We start from the raw sequence: 17,515 nt of genomic DNA, 5'->3' as shown, positions 1-17,515 counted from the left end.
CAGGCTGGTCTTGAACTCCTGACCTCAGGTGATCTGCCCACCTTGGCCTCCCAAAGTGCTGGGGTTACAGGCATGAGCCACCATGCCCAGCTTAATGATATCTTAAAGATGATTTAATTTATGTTCATTTAATCAATATCATGGCCTAGTTCAAAACAAATACTCATTGCAAGTGGTGGCATACACATTGTGTAGTGGTTAAGAGCACAGGTTTGATAGTCAGATTGACCTGGGTTCAAATTCTGACTGTCTCATATCATGAGCAAGTGTTTAACTTCTCTGAGCCTCAGTTTTATCACCTGTAGAAAGATAGAACAATGCCTAAATCTGGGATCCAGTGAAATAACTCATATTAAATGCTAATCTCAGTGCCAGGCACATAGGATGTGCTCGATAAGTGCTGGCTATTTTTAGCTACTGATAATACTTAACAATAAGAATTCATTTGTTGACTCGACATGAATGAGTGAGCATTGATTTTTCAAATGTTAAACTTTGTATTTATCTCACCTGACATCTTTTCAGTAAAATCTAGATTTTGGACCTTCCTGTTTTTAAAAATAATATGCTTTGGAAGGTATGCTTTTATCAGTTGTGTTTGTAAGAATAATTGTTTCCTTCTGTGACACTGTGTTGTGCAAATGTTTTTTATTTCTATTTAATCAGATACCTTGTCTTTGATGACGTCTACACAGTCAGAAATATCTCTCTTGCACAGCTGTTGTAAATAAAGAATTCTTGTGTACATAAGGCATAAAATACAGCCTCAAGTTAATTTTTAAAATCCATGCTCTCAGGAATATTTATTTCATCGTGATTTGATTATTACTATTTTATAGCATCTGGTTTGTCAACGATTAGGTTCTTGTAATAGTTTAACTCTTTCTATTTGATCAATGCTTCAACGTTTTAGCCATTATTTGCTCAATTGCTCATCAATTAAAGTAGGCTTTACTGAGTGCTACATTACGTGTACTGTGTGGGAATATGGTGATGAGTACAGAGGTGAAAAGACAGTTCGCAAACAAAGGAATCTGACAATCTAGTGGCAAACAAATGAGATTAATATTTATTTCCTTAAGATAGACAAATAAACCTAAAGACAAACATGTAAACAAATATGACATAAATATGATGTGATATAAATATAATAGTTTATATTACTAATATGAATCAAATGTTATGGTTGCACAGTGGAAGACATCACAGAATCCTTCTCCAGAAGAGGCAAAGTGGGTGTTAAAAGTCAGATGGATTTGAAATGATGTCAGAGTTTTCCAGATGGAGAAGGGGGAGGTGAAGCAATCGGAGGAGGCAGAACAGGGTGTATGAAGGCAGGAAGGAATAAGAACATGGTGTGTTTAGGATATCAGTTTGGGTGAAAGTGGAACATACAGTGCATGGGTTGTCATGAGAAGGGTGGCCAGGAAGGTAGGTTAGGGCTGGATTGCGAAGAACCTTGCATCGCACACACAATCTGGGACTTCACATGGAAGGGGTTAGATTCCAGCAAGGGTTTTTAAGTAAGAGACACATGATGAGAGTTTTATTTTAGAAAGATCATTCAGTGGGCAGCATGAAGGAGAAATGGGATGGGGGAGCATTTTGGAGACTTAGGAAGAGTCCAGGTACAAGATGATGAGGGTCTGCACCAGAGTAAAGACAGCAGGGAGTGGGAGACAGGGAATGGTCAGCAACACCTATGACGTTTCTAAGACTAGGCAACTGGACAGCCACCACTTCCTTGATTAAACATTGCAGACTGTTCATGTCTCTCCTGAAAACCCACTGAGAAGACAGAAAAGGAATGAGACAGACATAAACCCACAAACACAAAGAGAATGAGAGAGGAAAAATAAAAATAAGCCCTGGAAGATGGAAAGGTGACAGTGGTGACAGACTGAGCACAGCAGAGGAGAATGAGCCCTAGGGCCTCCAGAGAGGGTGCTAACAGGGAGCAGCCCAGTTCACTCTGGCAGACCAGGTTCAGGACCACGAAGCACCACATCCCAAGCAGTGGTGTGGTATAGGGGGCTGATGGGAGGTCTATATTTGATGTACACCAAGATCCTTTTCGCTGCCTATGAAGCCAAGTAACAACCCTTCTGTTGCCCAATTCCCTTCCGAAGGGGGCTTTCCTCTGAAACAATCAAGCCAGAGAGTGCCCAAGCTTGGCACAGCAGGCACAGCAGGCACAGCAGGCACAGCAAAGAGTGGGGAAATGGAACTTGGAGCCAGGGAATTAAAAGCACATCTATACCCTAAACAGTGGGACCCCTCTCCAACTCACTCATCTCATCCTGTTCCCAGAATGCAAGTACCTATCTGTGTGTCCCTCGAGCAAGGGATTACAGAACCCTCCTCTAGAGGAACATACTGAAGAGTCCAAGAGAAAACCTCTAGATATTCACATTTGGGGGGTCCTCCAGTAAAAAGTCTAGCCCACTCCTCCTTATTCTACAACAAGGTGCCCCAATGAACAAGCCCTGCTAATGTACAAAGCTCTTCTAAACAGTTTTTTAGTACTTCACTTAAAAAAAAAAAAAAAAAAAAAGAGACAGAGACAGAGTCCCACCCTGTCACCAAGGCTGGAGTACAGTAGTGAGATGATGGCTCACTGTAACCTCAATCTCCCAGGCTCAAGCAATCCTCTCACCTCAGCCTCCTGAGTAGCTGGAATTACAGGCATGTGCCATCACACTTGGCTCATTAAAAAGATTTTTTTTGCAGACACAGGGTCTCAATATGTTACCTAGGCTGGAGTGTAGTGATGCGATCACCACTCACTGCAGCTTCAACTTCCCAGGCTCAAGCTGTCTTCCCACCTCAGCCTCCCAAGTAGCTGAGACTACAGGCATGTGCCACTATACCTCACCAATTTTTAAATTTTTGTAGTGGCCGGATCTCGCTATGATGTCCAGGCTGGTCTTGAACTCCTGGGCTCAAGCATTCCTCCTGTCTCAGCCTCCCAAAGGGCTGGATTACAGGTGTGAGCCACCGTGCCCAGCCAGTACTTCACTTTTAAGTACAAAAAGAAGTCAAAAGATCAATGGACATTTCAGAAAAAGCCTCCAAGATTTAAAAAAAAAAAAAAAAGAGAGAGAGAGAGCCCAAACCAAAGAGAAAAGAATTAAAGAAAACAGGAACAGTGAAAGGAACGGAAAAACTTGTTAAAATTATTTTCACTTTTATTTTTAGAGACGGGGTTTTGCTCTGTCACCCAGGCTGGAGTGCGGTGGAGTGATCACAGCTCATTGTAACTTCGAATTTTTGGGCTCAAGAGATCCCCCCAACCTCAGCCTCTGGAGTAGCTGGGGCTACAGGCACATGCCACTATGCCCAGTTAACTTCCTTTTTAATTTTTGTAAATATGGGGTCTCAATATGTTTCCCAGGCTGATCTTGAACTCCTGGCCTCAAGTGATCCTCCTGCCCCAGCCTCCCAAAGCACTGGGTTTAGAGATATGAGCCACCATGTCCAGCCTCAGAAAAAAATTTTAAAGGGGGAAGAAAAATAATATTATCAGAGACAGAAGATAAGCCATTGTACCCATAGAACAAAAATAGATGATGTTCAAATTAGGAAAAAAAAAAAAAAAAGACAGGGACAAATTAGATTACAACCAAGAGGTCCTGGAAATTAAAAACTGGATAATTGTGGCATAGACTGATAGTTGCTACCCTATCTCTCCTTTTTTCTTAGGAAAAAAAGAAAAAACACATAATTTTATGTAAAGTAGTAATATGACCAGTTAAAAAACAATTTCTCAGCCTTCTTTGCATTTTGTTGTAATCACATGACTAAATTCCAACCAGTGAAATATGAGAAGTGTGGAATGGGACTTTTGAGGAAGCCTCCTCCAAATGACTCAATTTAGAGGCTCACCATTTTGCCCTTTTTCCCTCTCCTTTTTCTAGTGCCTGCAATATAAATGTAATGGCATGACCCCAGCAACCACATGTTGGATCACAGAATAATATACTAAGGATGATGGTAAAGAAAATGATAAAGGAGCATGGGTCACTCAGGACCATGGAGCTGCCATGGCATCCAAGGACTGCCCACCTCTGGATCCTTGTGTATGAGCTAGATGAAGTCACTATTATTTTGCAATTTTGTTATCCTCAGTCAAAACTAATCATGACTGATACAACAACCAACCCTTCAAAAAAAATCATTAGAGACTTGGGAGAGAAAATCCATGAAGTATTCCAGAAAAAACAACAAATAAATGAATAGGAAAGAGAAAAGAAAGAAAATTAGAGACCCATTTAAGAAGATACAAAATCAAGATAATAGAGTGGGAATGGAGGGATGGGGGTGGGGAATTATCAAATAAAAACTATGTAAAAGCATCAATTTGGTAAGAAATCTCTTGTTTCCTGGATCTGACACAGAAGTGTGGTAACAAGAGGAATTCTAAGACAACAGCTTTGTAGCAGACCTAGCAAACAAACCATCTAGAGTGGAACAGAAAGATGGAGCCATAGGACAGAGGGGAAAAAAGAAAACAATAGATTTCTGAAGAATTGGAGCATTTTGAAAACAATGCAAAGAGACATTTGACAGATCTGCCAGAGCATTTAAAGAAAAATGATGACAGAAAATCAAGCAAAGAAAAAACTAAGGCAATTATTAATTCTAGGAAACAGCAAAAGTTGAGCAAAAAAGGAAATGTAATCATAGTGTAACATATGGCTCAGAACTGAGCAATATTTACTTAGTCATGATAACAAGAATGCTAGCTTTTAATTTAATTTAAAAAACTGTGGGATAACTACTCTGGGGCATTAGATAAGGAGAAGTCAGAGTGGCATACAAGAATTAAATCCAGGCAGGGTGTGGTGGCTCACGCCTGGAATTTCAGCACTTTGGGAGGATGAGGTGGGCAGATCACTTGAGGTCAGGAGTTCAAGACCAGCCTGGCCAACATGGTGAAACCCCATCTCTACTAAAAATACAAAAATTAGCTGGGTGTGGTGGTGGGTGCCTGTAATCCCAGCTACTTGGGAGGCTGAGGCAGGAGAACAACTTGAACCCAGGAGTTGGATGTTGCAGTGAGCTGAGATTGTATCAAATCCTCATTTATCATAAGAGGAAGTCAAAAGACGATGTCAGAAACTGAAATATCAAGAAGTAGCAATGCAAATACATCATTTAGTGACAGATTAACAGAAGAGGAAAATTTTTGGTTCAAAGTAGGATTTTCTGGGAATGGGACTGGAAGTAGAGAAAGGTAAAAGGGGTGGTATAAAAGAGTAGGAACTACTGTTTCTGATTATGTGACTTTTAATATTATTTGGCTTACTAAACCGTACACTTAGTACATTGATTAAAATAAAATAATTTTTAATTTTTAATTAAAAGTTCCTGGCAATTTAGAGGCAAAGAAGGAAAAACAGGTTTCTGGGAGAACGTAAAACACTAGGTTTTGGGGGGCTTGTTTTGTTCTTGTTTTGTTTTTGTTTTTTTTTGTTTTGAGACGGAGTCTCACTCTGTCGCCCAGGCTGGAGTGCAGTGGCATGATCTTGGCTCACTGCAACCTCTGCCTCCCAGGCTCAAGCAATTCTTCTGTCACTGCAACCTCCACCTCCCGGGTTCAAGCAATTCTCCTGCCTCAGCCTCATGAGTAGCTGGGATTACAGGCACCCGCCACCACGCCTGGCTAATTCTTTGTAGTTTTAGTAGAGACAGGGTTTCACCATGTTGGTCAGGCTGGGATTACAGACGTGAGCCACTGTGCCCGGCCAAAACACTATTTTTTAGACACCTCCTTCTATGTCCCTCATCTCCTCCTCTTTGCCCACACCTGTCTATATATAGTTCCAGGGAGAGCATAATGTAGAGGAAAGTACATGGGCCTCAAATACAGACAATACAATGCAGGGTGATGTCCAGCTGTGCAAAGAATCAGCTCAGGGTCTTCTCTGTGACCTCATGGGGACACAAGGTCTTCATTTGTAAAATGGAAAATGCTAATATATATTATATTACATGAAGTAATAGACGTAAAGTACCTAGAATATGGTAGGTCCTTGAAAATACAAGTTCTCACTTTCAGAATTGCTCATGCCCTATAAGCCTCTCTGTGAGTGTCTCTCTCTGCGTCTCTGTGTTTATAGGTTTGAGAAAACAAAGTTTGAGCCACCTTCTTTCCATCACCTCTTGCCTGGTTTGGGAGGTCTGTCTTCCACAAAGAAAACATATTGCATCCTTGACAGGTAGTTTATCACAACACATTTCCACTTCCCTTGTAAGGAGAGACTGATTTTACTCACACTGGCTTTATACTTCAGTTCATTTTTGAGTGAAAAGAAATTGATACCCAATTACTAGCTGTGGCTCCCAGGTCTAATATACAGAAGTAGATAGAAATTTCTGTTTAAAATCAACCATCTACAACAGAGTAGAATTACAAATAATTCAGCTGATACCTGACTACAATGTTTTAAAATAAATATTGCACAAAATGAACAAGGATTTTAAACCCAGCTATAACTGGTTCACAATAACTGGGTAGATAGGATAATCAGTGGTCATCCCCAAATAAGAGGCCCCAGTGTGACACCAGAGCACTCACCTTCTCCACTGGACTCAGATTGGTTGCACAGGTCAGGAACCAGTTGCTCTCCATATGTTCCCCCAAGCTGAGTCTCTTGGCTCTTGGAAGTATGCTTGTTCCAGCAGGACTCCTGCCCCTCCCAGGAGGCAGCGGGCAACCTGTCAGGTATCTCCACAGGGAAAGGAGGGGATTTGAGGTCCAAGAGGAAGCTATCTCGTAGGGTCTGCTTGGTGGCCTCCTTGCTTTTCCTCTTCTGACTTTCTGGAGTCCTGTTACCCTCTCCTTGCCTGGGCCGGCTACTCTCAAGCTTTCTGGTTAGCTGGAGGAACTGATCCATGTCCTTGGTGAATTCCAGCAGCGTGCCCTCCAAGACTCTTTGGGCAGGTCCCTCAGAGCCGTAGCTGGGAGCTTTCTCTAAGAGCAGGTGCTCAGAGCAGTGGAGGCCTTCCGGGCCCTCCCTGAGCACTGGCTCAGGCGCCGGGGGCAGGCTGCAGGAACACATGGACAGGGAGAAGTAAGAGTAGTCCACTGCGACGTATGTCAGCATGAAGTTGATGGTGACGATGGGGGCCAGAACGTTCACTTGACCCACAAGGACAAAGGCCATGGTCACCAAGCTGGTCAGGCAGATGGCAGCCACAGGTGTTTTGTTTGGCCCCTTCTGCAGCAACAAAAATAACATGCAGGACCATAAAATTTCAGATAGAATGCTTCAGAGATTTCAGAAGTTATAGGCTAGAAACACAATTCATAATGACTCAGCCACTTCTCCCCATGTGATTGTTCATCTATAAACTGAGATAATAGTATCCTAGCCATGGGATTATTGTGAGATCAGAGTTCATGCATGTGAAATGCTTCACATAGACTGATATGCAGTAAGCTCCACAGATATTAGTTGCATTAGTAACTTTATTTTTTGAGACAGGGTCTGGCTTTGTTGCCCAGGCTGGACTGCAGTGGTGTGATGTCAGCTCATTGCAACCTCCACCTCCTGGGCTTAAGCCATCCTCCCACCTCAGCATCTTGAATAGCTGGGACTACAGGTGTACACCACCATGCATGGCTAATTTTTGTGCTTTTTGTAGAGACATGGTTTTGCTATATTGCCCAGGCCAGTCACAAACTCCTGGGCTCAAGCAATCTGCCCAGCTCGGCCTCCCAAAGTGTTGGGATTACAGGCGTGAGCCAACGCGCCCAGCCTGTATGAATAACTATGAACATGGGGCATTATTGTAGAACTTTGGCTTCCCAACGATTTTCTCCTTTTGTCTTTCATTGGGTTTTGATACTAGCATAGAAAATCAAAGAGATGCAAAGTTGATTCTTCCCAGGGAGAGGAAGATTCCGGAAGATACAGCAGAATCACTGGTGGCTGGAGGAGGGGAATTCTGACCCTAAACATCAGCAAATGTTCATGCACACACATTACACACACATGTTATTAATGAAGGTGGTTATGGTGACCTTCAGGCGGACAGGAATGGAAAACAGGTGCTAGCTGCCACTCCCAGGAGCTCTTCATCACAGTCACTGACATAGTTCTTGAGCCAAAAGCAACAGTCACTTCTCAGTCCCTGTCTTCTTTGACCCAGCTGGCTACGCCCTCCTCTTCGAAACACTTTCTTCACCTCACTTCTCCTGACTGACCTCCCTCTTCACTGGCTGCTCCTTCTTGGTTTCCATGGCTGGCTTTTCACATCTCTGAACTCCACATTTAAAGCAGCCCCAGGCTCCATCCTCAGACCTCTTCTCTGTCTGTACTCCCTCCCTTGGTGAGCTCAACCAGACTCACGCTTTGAATACCGGCATTATATTGACAACTTCCAAATTTGAATCTCCAGCCTAAAACATTCCCCCTGAAACCCAGGCTTACATATCCAACTGCCTACACAACATTCCCAGTGGATGTCTAATAGGATCTCAAATGAAAAATGTTCAAAACCAAACTGCATTTTTGAAGGAAGGTAAAGGAAGAAATCAAGGATAAGTTGCAACAATGTGTTCCCTAAACCAGGGGGAGGGTGAAAATTGGAAGCGGGTGGGGAGGCCCTCTGTGTTACCTCAACAAGACAAAAATGAACTATAGCTTGCAAACCATATTATTGGGAAGTGGGATTCTCTGTTTATGTCTCTTTGGTCCTCCCCTGGGCTTTAGAATGTCTATTTTAATCATCCCAGCCTTAACTCAACTGAGCTGTCCTTTAGGTATCAGTTAAGGTTTGGTTCTTGACTGTTAACAGGAAGTATAGAGGCCAGAGGTGTGGGAAATCATCAAACAGCAACCCCCAAGGGGCAGGTGAGCCTTGAGGGCAGAGTTAGAGCTTCAAGGACCAGCTCGCCTCCTGACCAAAACATGCTTTCTTCTATGCTAAACCTGGAGGATCCTGAATTCATTTTTATTAAAGGATGGGGCACTGCATTTTCATGCTGCTCAGGGTCCAAGATGTTACTAGGACTGGTTAGCTAACCCAGTGCTAAAAGTGCTAAGGGGCTGGGTGGCTGTGACATTTAACATGCTTCATCTACTTAGCCCTAACCTAAGCCAGCCGGAGGACACGGCTGAAAGAAATGACCTCTGCATTATTTTCTGTGTCACCCCAAAGAAATTGACCAGAGGCTCTGATCAGAAAAGCTTAACCAACTGATGGACCAACAATCAGGTTAGCAGCAAAACATGTTTCAAAAAACAAACAAACAAAAAAGAGGATTACTCACCCCTTGTCCCAGACAGGCAAGTGCAGGGATCACTTTCTCCTGGGCAATGCACTGCAGGATGCGGGGAGCTCCATAAAGTCCTCCCATACAGGAAGCCAGGGATGAGATGTATAAGCCCAAAAGGAACAGGAAGCCCACGAGGGACACCTGTGTGAGAAGTGGTTTCATTCGCCAGTGCCAGAACCTGCTCCTGTGCCTTTCTACTCCCCCAGCACCCACCCACCTGCACCCATGCAATCATCCACTGAGTCCTCTGGATCTGATCTCTGGGATACAGTTTCTACATCTCCAGCCTCACCCCCATTCATTCCATGGTTTCAGCTGAATCCGCCACCACATTTCATATGGACTGCACAGCGGTCCTCAAATGAAGCGTCTGCCAGACTCAGCAGCAGTGCTTGCTAAAGACAGATTTCTGGGCCCCCTCCTCAGAGTTTCTGGTTCAGTAGGCTTGGGGTGGGGCCTAGAAATTTGGATTCCCCACAGGTTCCCAGAGACCACACTTTGAGAACAAACTGGCCAACTATAATGCTCATTGGCCTCTTGCCTTTAAGCTCACCCTTAAAGATGAGTTTAAACCATTCAGTTGATTCACTCTGAATCATCCCCTAAGCCTCTGCGGGAGTGACCTCTCTAAACTCAAATCTAATCACAATGTCTCTGTTGCAGACAAATCAAAGGCTCCCCCTGTCTTGACATATAAGGCTCTTCATGGTCTGTGACCTCTTCAGCTTCACACCTGGCACACTGAGAGTCTGATCAGCATGATTTTTCTGTCTGTAGGAAGCCTCTGTCCACACCCCCTAATCTACTCATTGTCTGTTAAACTCCTAATTGTGCTACAAAACTCAGCACCAACCTCACCTCCATTGTGAGGCCATCCCCTCTTCCCCTGACTACAGTAGTCGCTTCTCAGTGCTCCATAGCATCCCCAACATGACGTTAGGTCAGCACCTATCATGGTGACCCCTCCACTAATCTGGAGGCTTCATTTAAGCAGGTCTTCTGTCTTGTTCACCCTAGAATTATTGGTGCCCAACACAGAAATATAAATGCCGAATGAATGAATGAGATCCATGACCCACAAGGCAACAATAGATAGAATAAGAGGGCACAGCTGTTCTTCTTGGTGTCAACTTACAAAAGATCAGGGTCTAAGATGTTACTAGCTAACCCAGTGCTAAAAGTGCTAAGGGGTTGGGTGGCTGCATGACTGCTTGCCATGTGCAGCCAGGTCCCAAGCTCTCACTCATGAATTCACCCTCCTGGGCCAGACCTCATCTGTACCCATAGGGAAGCACCTTTGTTTTCTTATTTGAGGTGCCCTCTCCATTCTACTTTACTTTAGGCACAGTGGCCAGAACTGTACATTCCGAGTACTCATGTGTCCAATGCTTACAGATAGGTTAGAGTTAATATTCAGCTTTGTCACTTACACCCTTCTTGATGAAGGCTCTCCTTGCCCCATTTTTTACTTCCTTGTGTCAGCAAAGCACTGGATTCGTGTCATCAAGCTACACTGAACACAAGCCACTAGCTAGACTTCTTTCCTGGCTCATAAATTATCACTGGAATAATTTGACTGACTGATGAATCAGTCAGGACAGTTGATTGGGAAAAAAATACTTTTCTTAAAAAAAGAATATATTTGTAGGACACTGGCAGTTTGTAGAATCATCAGGAGGCTAAAGGATGAGGCTCAGAAAAGGGCAGGACCAAGCCTGGAGGCATACCCAGCCTCTTCCCCAGGAACAGCTTGGCCAGGATGCTGCTGCACCCCTGCTGCCCTGTGGATGGATTCTCACCAGCTCTTTATCTTTGCTTCGTTGGTTACAATGGGAGCACGCAATGGCCTAGTGTAGGTCATGTGCCCTACCAGGGCTGCAAAGGGACAGACAAGAGAGGTCTGGTCCATTGGGTTGCTATTACACAGAATAGGGGTACTCCCTCCCTTCAAGACAATTGGTAGAATAACCCCCAAATGGTCAGGAAGGTCAGAGGCTTGATGAACAAGACTAAGGTCCACTACGGAGCCCACCTTGTCTTTAATTCAATGTTGATTCCTTTCCCCTATCTTTATCATCTCTCTTATCCCCAAAGAATCTCACCTGTCTCTTTTTTCAATGTCACAGGTTTCTTGGGTTTGTCCTACCCACCCTACTCACTGTTTTATTACTACAGAAAATCAATGTCATCTAGTGTTTCCATCACTTTGTGTGATCTGATGGCATTTTGTTACTTTCCATCCTGTGGGATAGTTATGCTCATGGCTTATCCTGCCAGCACCCTGAGCGCCTCACGGGTAGAGCTGCATCATGAATCCTGGCCCCCTTCCCCCAGCAGCTCATGCAGAATCAGGCAAGCAGAGTTCAGCAGCTGAATTCATGTAGCTTCACGACTTTGCTGTCATCGAGCCCTAGGTGCCTTACAAAACTGTTAGATAAGCTGGGTCCATTATCAATCCTCAATCCATTCTGAGATGTGATCATTCATCTATAGCCTTTATTTCTGTCTTCTCTACCAAATGCATCCTATGTTGACTGGTTTTTAAAAAAACAGATTCTATGATGAAATTTTATCAAGAAAGAGCCTTTTGAAAAGTTAAGTCAATAATTCCCCACTCTGGCTAAACATAAGAATCACCCAGAGATTCTGATTTAATTAGTGTAGAGTGAGACACAGACGTGGTTGATGTTAAGAAAGCCCCCCGGCCCCAGGTGATTCTAATATGCAGCCGATGTGGCGAACCCCTGGACACAACACATTGTAGCCATTGCATTCTCCCCTCAAAAAATTCTTTGGGAGAGTCAGGCGTGGCATCTCTTTGCAGAAATTTCACTGCTTCTTACCTAAAAGGTTATGTATATTTGAATTTTTACAACTCTTTTTCATTTAAAGCCTGTCTATTTACTCAGAGCAGGAATGAGTGGGAATGCTCCAGCCTGTCATACTCCTAGAGTTGGACTGACTTCAGGAACTAGGTTGAGCCCCTGGCACCATGAGTACACGATATGGTGGCTTCCGTCTTTGGCCAGCCTTCCCACAGACACACCCTGGGATTCCTCCAGAGCCCTAAGAGCTGGGGTCAGACAGGGCCAAGTAAAGCAACTTGTTTATGTCCAGTTTGTCGATCGTGTAGAATGATCTGTTCACTTACCACTTTTAAAAAATATAAAAATATTATTCAGTCTATTTTCTGAATAATATATGAAATGTTGGTCCCCACATCTAGACAAATTATAAAAACTTCATTCCATCTCTCCTGCCTAAATCCTATCTCTTTCTTTCATTTGTCATCCATCCATCCACCCATTTAGGAAGCATTTCCCAAGGACAGGTTATGTTCCTGGCACAGTGCTAGGCAGTGCAAGGCTTATAGACACAACAGTGAACCACACAACTCTGCTCCCAGCCCTAAAAGAACCTAATTGCTTTCTCTATTCGTATCAGACTGAAAATTTGCTAAATGTGCCAGTGGAGGTGGAAGTGAGGATTTATTTGTGTAGAGGTGTGTCAATAGTTCTTTTTAAATAAAAAGTGATTCTTTTCCGGCATACACCTGTTTGAGCCATCCCCCTCAAAGCTTTCCAAAATATTACATGGGGTGCGAACTACCCTGATTTCTCTCTTCAGTAACTACTGATTAAAATAATTACTTCCATCTCTCTGCTCTTAGTATTTTCTCCCAGCTCCCACTTGAGCTTTGGTCATTGAGGGACTCCACTCATTCATTGGCTGTTCTCTTCTCTTGAAGGACAGGATTTAAAGTCATTTGCACGGGGCTCATTCTGTCTCATCTAATTCCGGTGGCCCCTGACATCACTGAGGAGCGCACCCTAAAAGCCTTTATAATCCCAAGTGTATTAATAAGGCCGTGTCTCAACAACGCTTTGGTTTTTTCCTCCCACGTCTCATTTCCACAGTCATGACTTTCCTAGCACTCTCCACGCTCCACGAACTGATCAACATCTCAACTTTCAGTCCAGTTTTACCTCTCACTTGAAAACCATTTTCCATAATGAGACCTAGTCTGCTTCCCTTCCTGAGAGGCAGGACTGTGTCCACGATGGAGGGCAGAGGACACTCAGGCTGACCCACTCCCAGGTGCTGAGTGGCCCACTAGGACTCACTCCCTAGTCACCAGCGCTGTCCCATCCCCATCTTCCCTGTACAGCTTGTGTCATGAGCTTCCAAGGTCCCTCATGAATATGTGAAACCATGACTATTAAATCCAGGAATCAGAGTTTGCTCTGTGGGATTACCCAGTTTTTTAGGCTTTTTGTTTTTTTTTAAACAGAGTCTTGTACTATTGCCCAGGCTGGTGTTCAGTGACACGATCTTGGCTCACTACAACCTCCACTTCCCGGGTTCTAGCGATTCTCTTGCCTCAGCCTCTTGAGTAGCTAGGACTACAGGCGTGCACCACCATGCCTGGCTTATTTTTGTATTTTTTGGTAGAGATGGGGTTTCACTGTGTTGGCCAGGCTGGTCTTGAACTCCTGACCTCAAGTGATCTGCCCACCACGGCCTCCCAAAGTGCTGGGATTACAGGCATGAGCTGGCCAGATTCCCTAGTCTTAACAACAATACTTTTGGGATATTTTTCCTTCTTAGATTGCACTTATTTTGCTAGTTAGCAAGCCCCAGGACTCCTAAGATATTTGGTCTTTTTTATTTGTAATAAACATCTGTTTCCTGGACTGTATACAAGTTTATCTTGAAATATTTAATCTATTTCACCCCAACTAACACTGTGGTTTATACAATTACTTTTCTAACTAAATAATACTGAGATTGACTATTTTGGCTTTTCCTATTAAATATGGTGGATTTGTGGGGAGAAAATGTGTTCCTAAAATAAATGTTTTGATCTGTAAGGGTATGCCCATACGGAGTGTGGAAGGGAGTTAAAATTTAATTAGCACCTGCTATGTGCCAGGTAAAATGTATTATAATTAGCACCTACTACGTGCTTTCATGGGCTATCTCAGAGCCACCACTGTATACAAGACTTTTAAGAATGCACATACACCTGAGAGCTGGGAGAAAATTCCTCTGTGGTTGGGATAAAAAGTAAAAAGATGTGGCCAGGCACAGTGGCTCACCCTTGTAATCCCAGCACTTTGGGAGGCTGAGGCAGGCGGATCACCTGAGGTCAGGAGTTCGAGACCAGCCTGGCTAACATGGTGAAACCCCATTTCTACTAAAAATACAAAAAATTAACCAGGCATGGTGGCATGTGCCTGTAATCCCAGCTACTTGGGGGGCTGAGGACAGAGAATCGCTTGAACCCGGGAGGTGGAGGTTGCAGTGAGCCGAGATCATGCCATTGCACTCCAACTTGGTCAACAAGAGCGAAACTCCGTCTCAAAAAAAAAAGAAAAAGTAAAAAGACGCTTCTTAGAGAAACTGATTTGAGAAGCCAAATAATTAGAAATAGATCAGAGAAGCTGTAGGAAACCCAGACAGAAACAGATTAACTGACCAGCTGCAAATCAGTAGAAAGGAATCCAGGGCAGCCTGCAGCCATTGAAGATAATTGTTCTGGCAGAAAGCCCCCGAGAGAGAGAGGAGTGCGTTGGGGAGCAGCGTGTGAACGAGCGCCAAGGAGAGTAGGTCAGAGACCCGCCCTGTCTCAGTGTCCAGAGGTAATGCATGGGGCACACATACAGAAGAGGCCTTTCTTCAGGCCCAGGAAAGTTCAGAGATGCGCTGGCTCAGAACTGAAGCCACAGGTAAGACAGGAAGCTGAGGTGAATAGGTTATCAGGGTGGCAGGTTGTGTCAAGTGACCAAGGTAAAGAGACTGCACTTGCACCTCCCAAGCAGTGTAGGTTGCACCCTCTCCTTCTCCAGTCATTGCCAGTAAAAACATCTGTGGCCCAATCTACCGCCTGAGCATGGTACCTGCTCCTGCAGCGGCAGCGGAGTCAGTCCCAAGGAGCGACACCAGGGAGTAGGAAAGCACAAAAGGTGTGGGAGGAAACTCCTGTGTGGTCCCCTTTAGGGAGTGGGTAGTGGGAACCAGAAGACCCAGGTGCTGCTATTTTGAAGTCATCAGGGTCGGTTCCATCACGGCTCACTGACTTGCTGCACCTGCCCATTTCTACTGAGAACCAAGAGCAGTAGCTTTGTTCCTTTATAGGCTTTACAATGGCCTATTCCAGGGAACGGTCTCTTGTCCTCTCCAAAAACTACATCTCCACCTTTCATCCCAGTGTGTGCATAATGACATTCCCAAGTGTCATTGCTGGGCCTGGTGCCGCAGGTGCCCCCAGCTGGCTAAGTGCTTGCCTACCTGCTCACTGTCGGGATAGGTGGCATTCCAAAGGACGCTCCCCCGGTTCGTGTGCCTATTATTAGGTGTGGAATTTCCACCCACAAAGGCTCTCAGATGCTGTCTCTAGGCTGTTTTTACCCTAGTGCTGTTTGTGGCCTTAGATACAAAGCTGCCTGTCCTCCCATATACCTACTCTGAGCATTCCCTTGAAAAGAAGGGGAAGGAGAGGAAGGAGGAGCCACGGCCCAGGGGATAATCAGATCAGAGTCTCTAAAGGGTGGAAGGACCTCTGTGAAGGAAAGCACGAGAAAGGAACTTTAGAAGCAGGCAGAGCTGGCCAGCCACTGGCAAGCTGCAGACGAGCAGGAAGCATTTCCCCCGGTTAAACCAGCCTCACCCAGGCTGCTCCCTCAGGCCTTCAATTCCTGTCATGCAGCCAAGCTTTTCATTCCGCAGCTAGAGAACAGGCTCTTGGGAGTGAAACTCCAGACGGAAGCGTGCATGTAGATACAAAGGAGGGCTATAGACTCCTGCCTCGAGAGCACACCTTGCCGCCTGGGGGTCTGTGACCTTGGGTGCTGAAAGGTGGGTATCAGTTCTCTCACTACCTGAACTGCACCGCCTTTCAAAAAACCTGCTTTTATACTAAGGTCAAAACTCTTGAAAACAAATAATCACCTTTGCATGGGTGCCTACAAGCCTTAAAAAGAAACCTGTGCTAATGTGAAAACCAAGCTCAAACGTATCTCTCAAAAGAAAATTCAGAGTTTCCTGGCCCAGGTTGCCCCAGGCACTGGCCCTCCACGAAGATCAGCAGGGCTGCTGTGCAAAGCCTCACACCAAGAGAAAATGGTACTCCATCCTCAAACATAGGGGCTCACGCCTGTAACCCCAGCACTTTGGAAGGCTGACGTGGGAGGATTACTTAAAGCCAGGAGTTTGAGACCAGCCTGGGCAACATGGTAAAACCCTGTCTCTACAAAAAAATTGAAAAAAAAAATTAGCTAGGTGTAGTGGTGCATGTCTGTAGTCCTGGCTACTTGGGAGGCTGAGGTGGGAGAATCACTTGAGCCCTGGAAGTTGATGCTCTAATGAGCCATGTTCATGTCACTGTACTCTAGCCTGGGTGACAGAGTGAGACCCTGTCTTTAAAAAGTTAAAATATTAAGTTAAATTTAAAAATACATAAAATATAAGCAGCGATACTCAGGAGTTAACAGAAAAACTCCCTAACCAACTACATTTCTCCGAAAAATGATGGGAATCTCAGGGTCTACTTTTTCTCCAAGAACTTAAAGGAGGGTAGGAGTTTTTGGGGATTTCCAGAAAAATATCTGGAAATCTTATGTGGATTCTAGGATGCCAAATAAATGTCCTTGATGTCACATGACCTCCAGCCTGCTAACGGAGGAACGCCAGGAATTCATTAATCCTCTCCTGGCAGGGTGCGGACTCTAGAAACAAAGATGTTGCAGCCAAATCAACCCGCAGTGTCTGAGATTCTCAGGAAAGCAAAAGGGGTCAAGGACCTCAGAGACAAGGAGGGCCTTGGCCCTCACCCTGGCACTGGGCTTCCTCCCTCTCCCTCCACCTCTGTCTGTTCCCAGCCTCCTTCTCCACTTGCCACTTCTGAACAGCACATTCTATTCATCATGCAAGGTGAAGCTATTAGCAAAAGTGAGGCACTTGCTTAGCTGGGAATTTGGGGTGAACAAATTCTTCTGTTTCTGTCCTGATTTTTGACAGGAAGAGATGTCACCATTATCTAGCCCCTCATGTTTGTGAATCTCTCTGGGCATCGTTATCTGTTTCTCGAAATCCCTAAGCAGAGCCTGTACCTTTTCCACCATCTCTCTTCCTCATCACAACCCAACACTTCATTCCTGGGCTAGAGACTATAGGGAGGCTGGGCGCGGTGGCTCAAGCCTGTAATCCCAGCACTTTGGGAGGCCAAGG

The 17,515-nt window shown here is 44.6% G+C and overlaps 1 protein-coding gene across 2 annotated transcripts in view; it reads right to left on the bottom strand.

Moving 5' to 3' along the window:
• The window catches only part of LOC105470251 (solute carrier family 12 member 8), a 130,735-nt gene that overhangs the window by 21,466 nt on the left and 91,754 nt on the right, over window positions 1-17,515 (bottom strand). For both annotated transcript variants that reach the window (XR_011620306.1, XM_011722050.2), the window contains exons 9-10: window positions 9,281-9,427; window positions 6,581-7,223 (exon numbers count right to left, since the gene is read on the bottom strand). Coding sequence is in view for 1 of the 2 variants with exons in the window: in XM_011722050.2 (XP_011720352.1) it covers window positions 6,581-7,223; window positions 9,281-9,427 (790 nt within the window). In the remaining variant the exon portion in view is untranslated. The remainder of the gene's footprint in view (window positions 1-6,580; window positions 7,224-9,280; window positions 9,428-17,515) is intronic.

The sequence above is a fragment of the Macaca nemestrina genome, chromosome 2 (genome assembly GCF_043159975.1).
Source record: "Macaca nemestrina isolate mMacNem1 chromosome 2, mMacNem.hap1, whole genome shotgun sequence".
Classification (NCBI taxonomy): Eukaryota; Metazoa; Chordata; class Mammalia; order Primates; family Cercopithecidae; genus Macaca; species Macaca nemestrina.
This window is presented reverse-complemented; position numbering and strand designations above follow the sequence as displayed.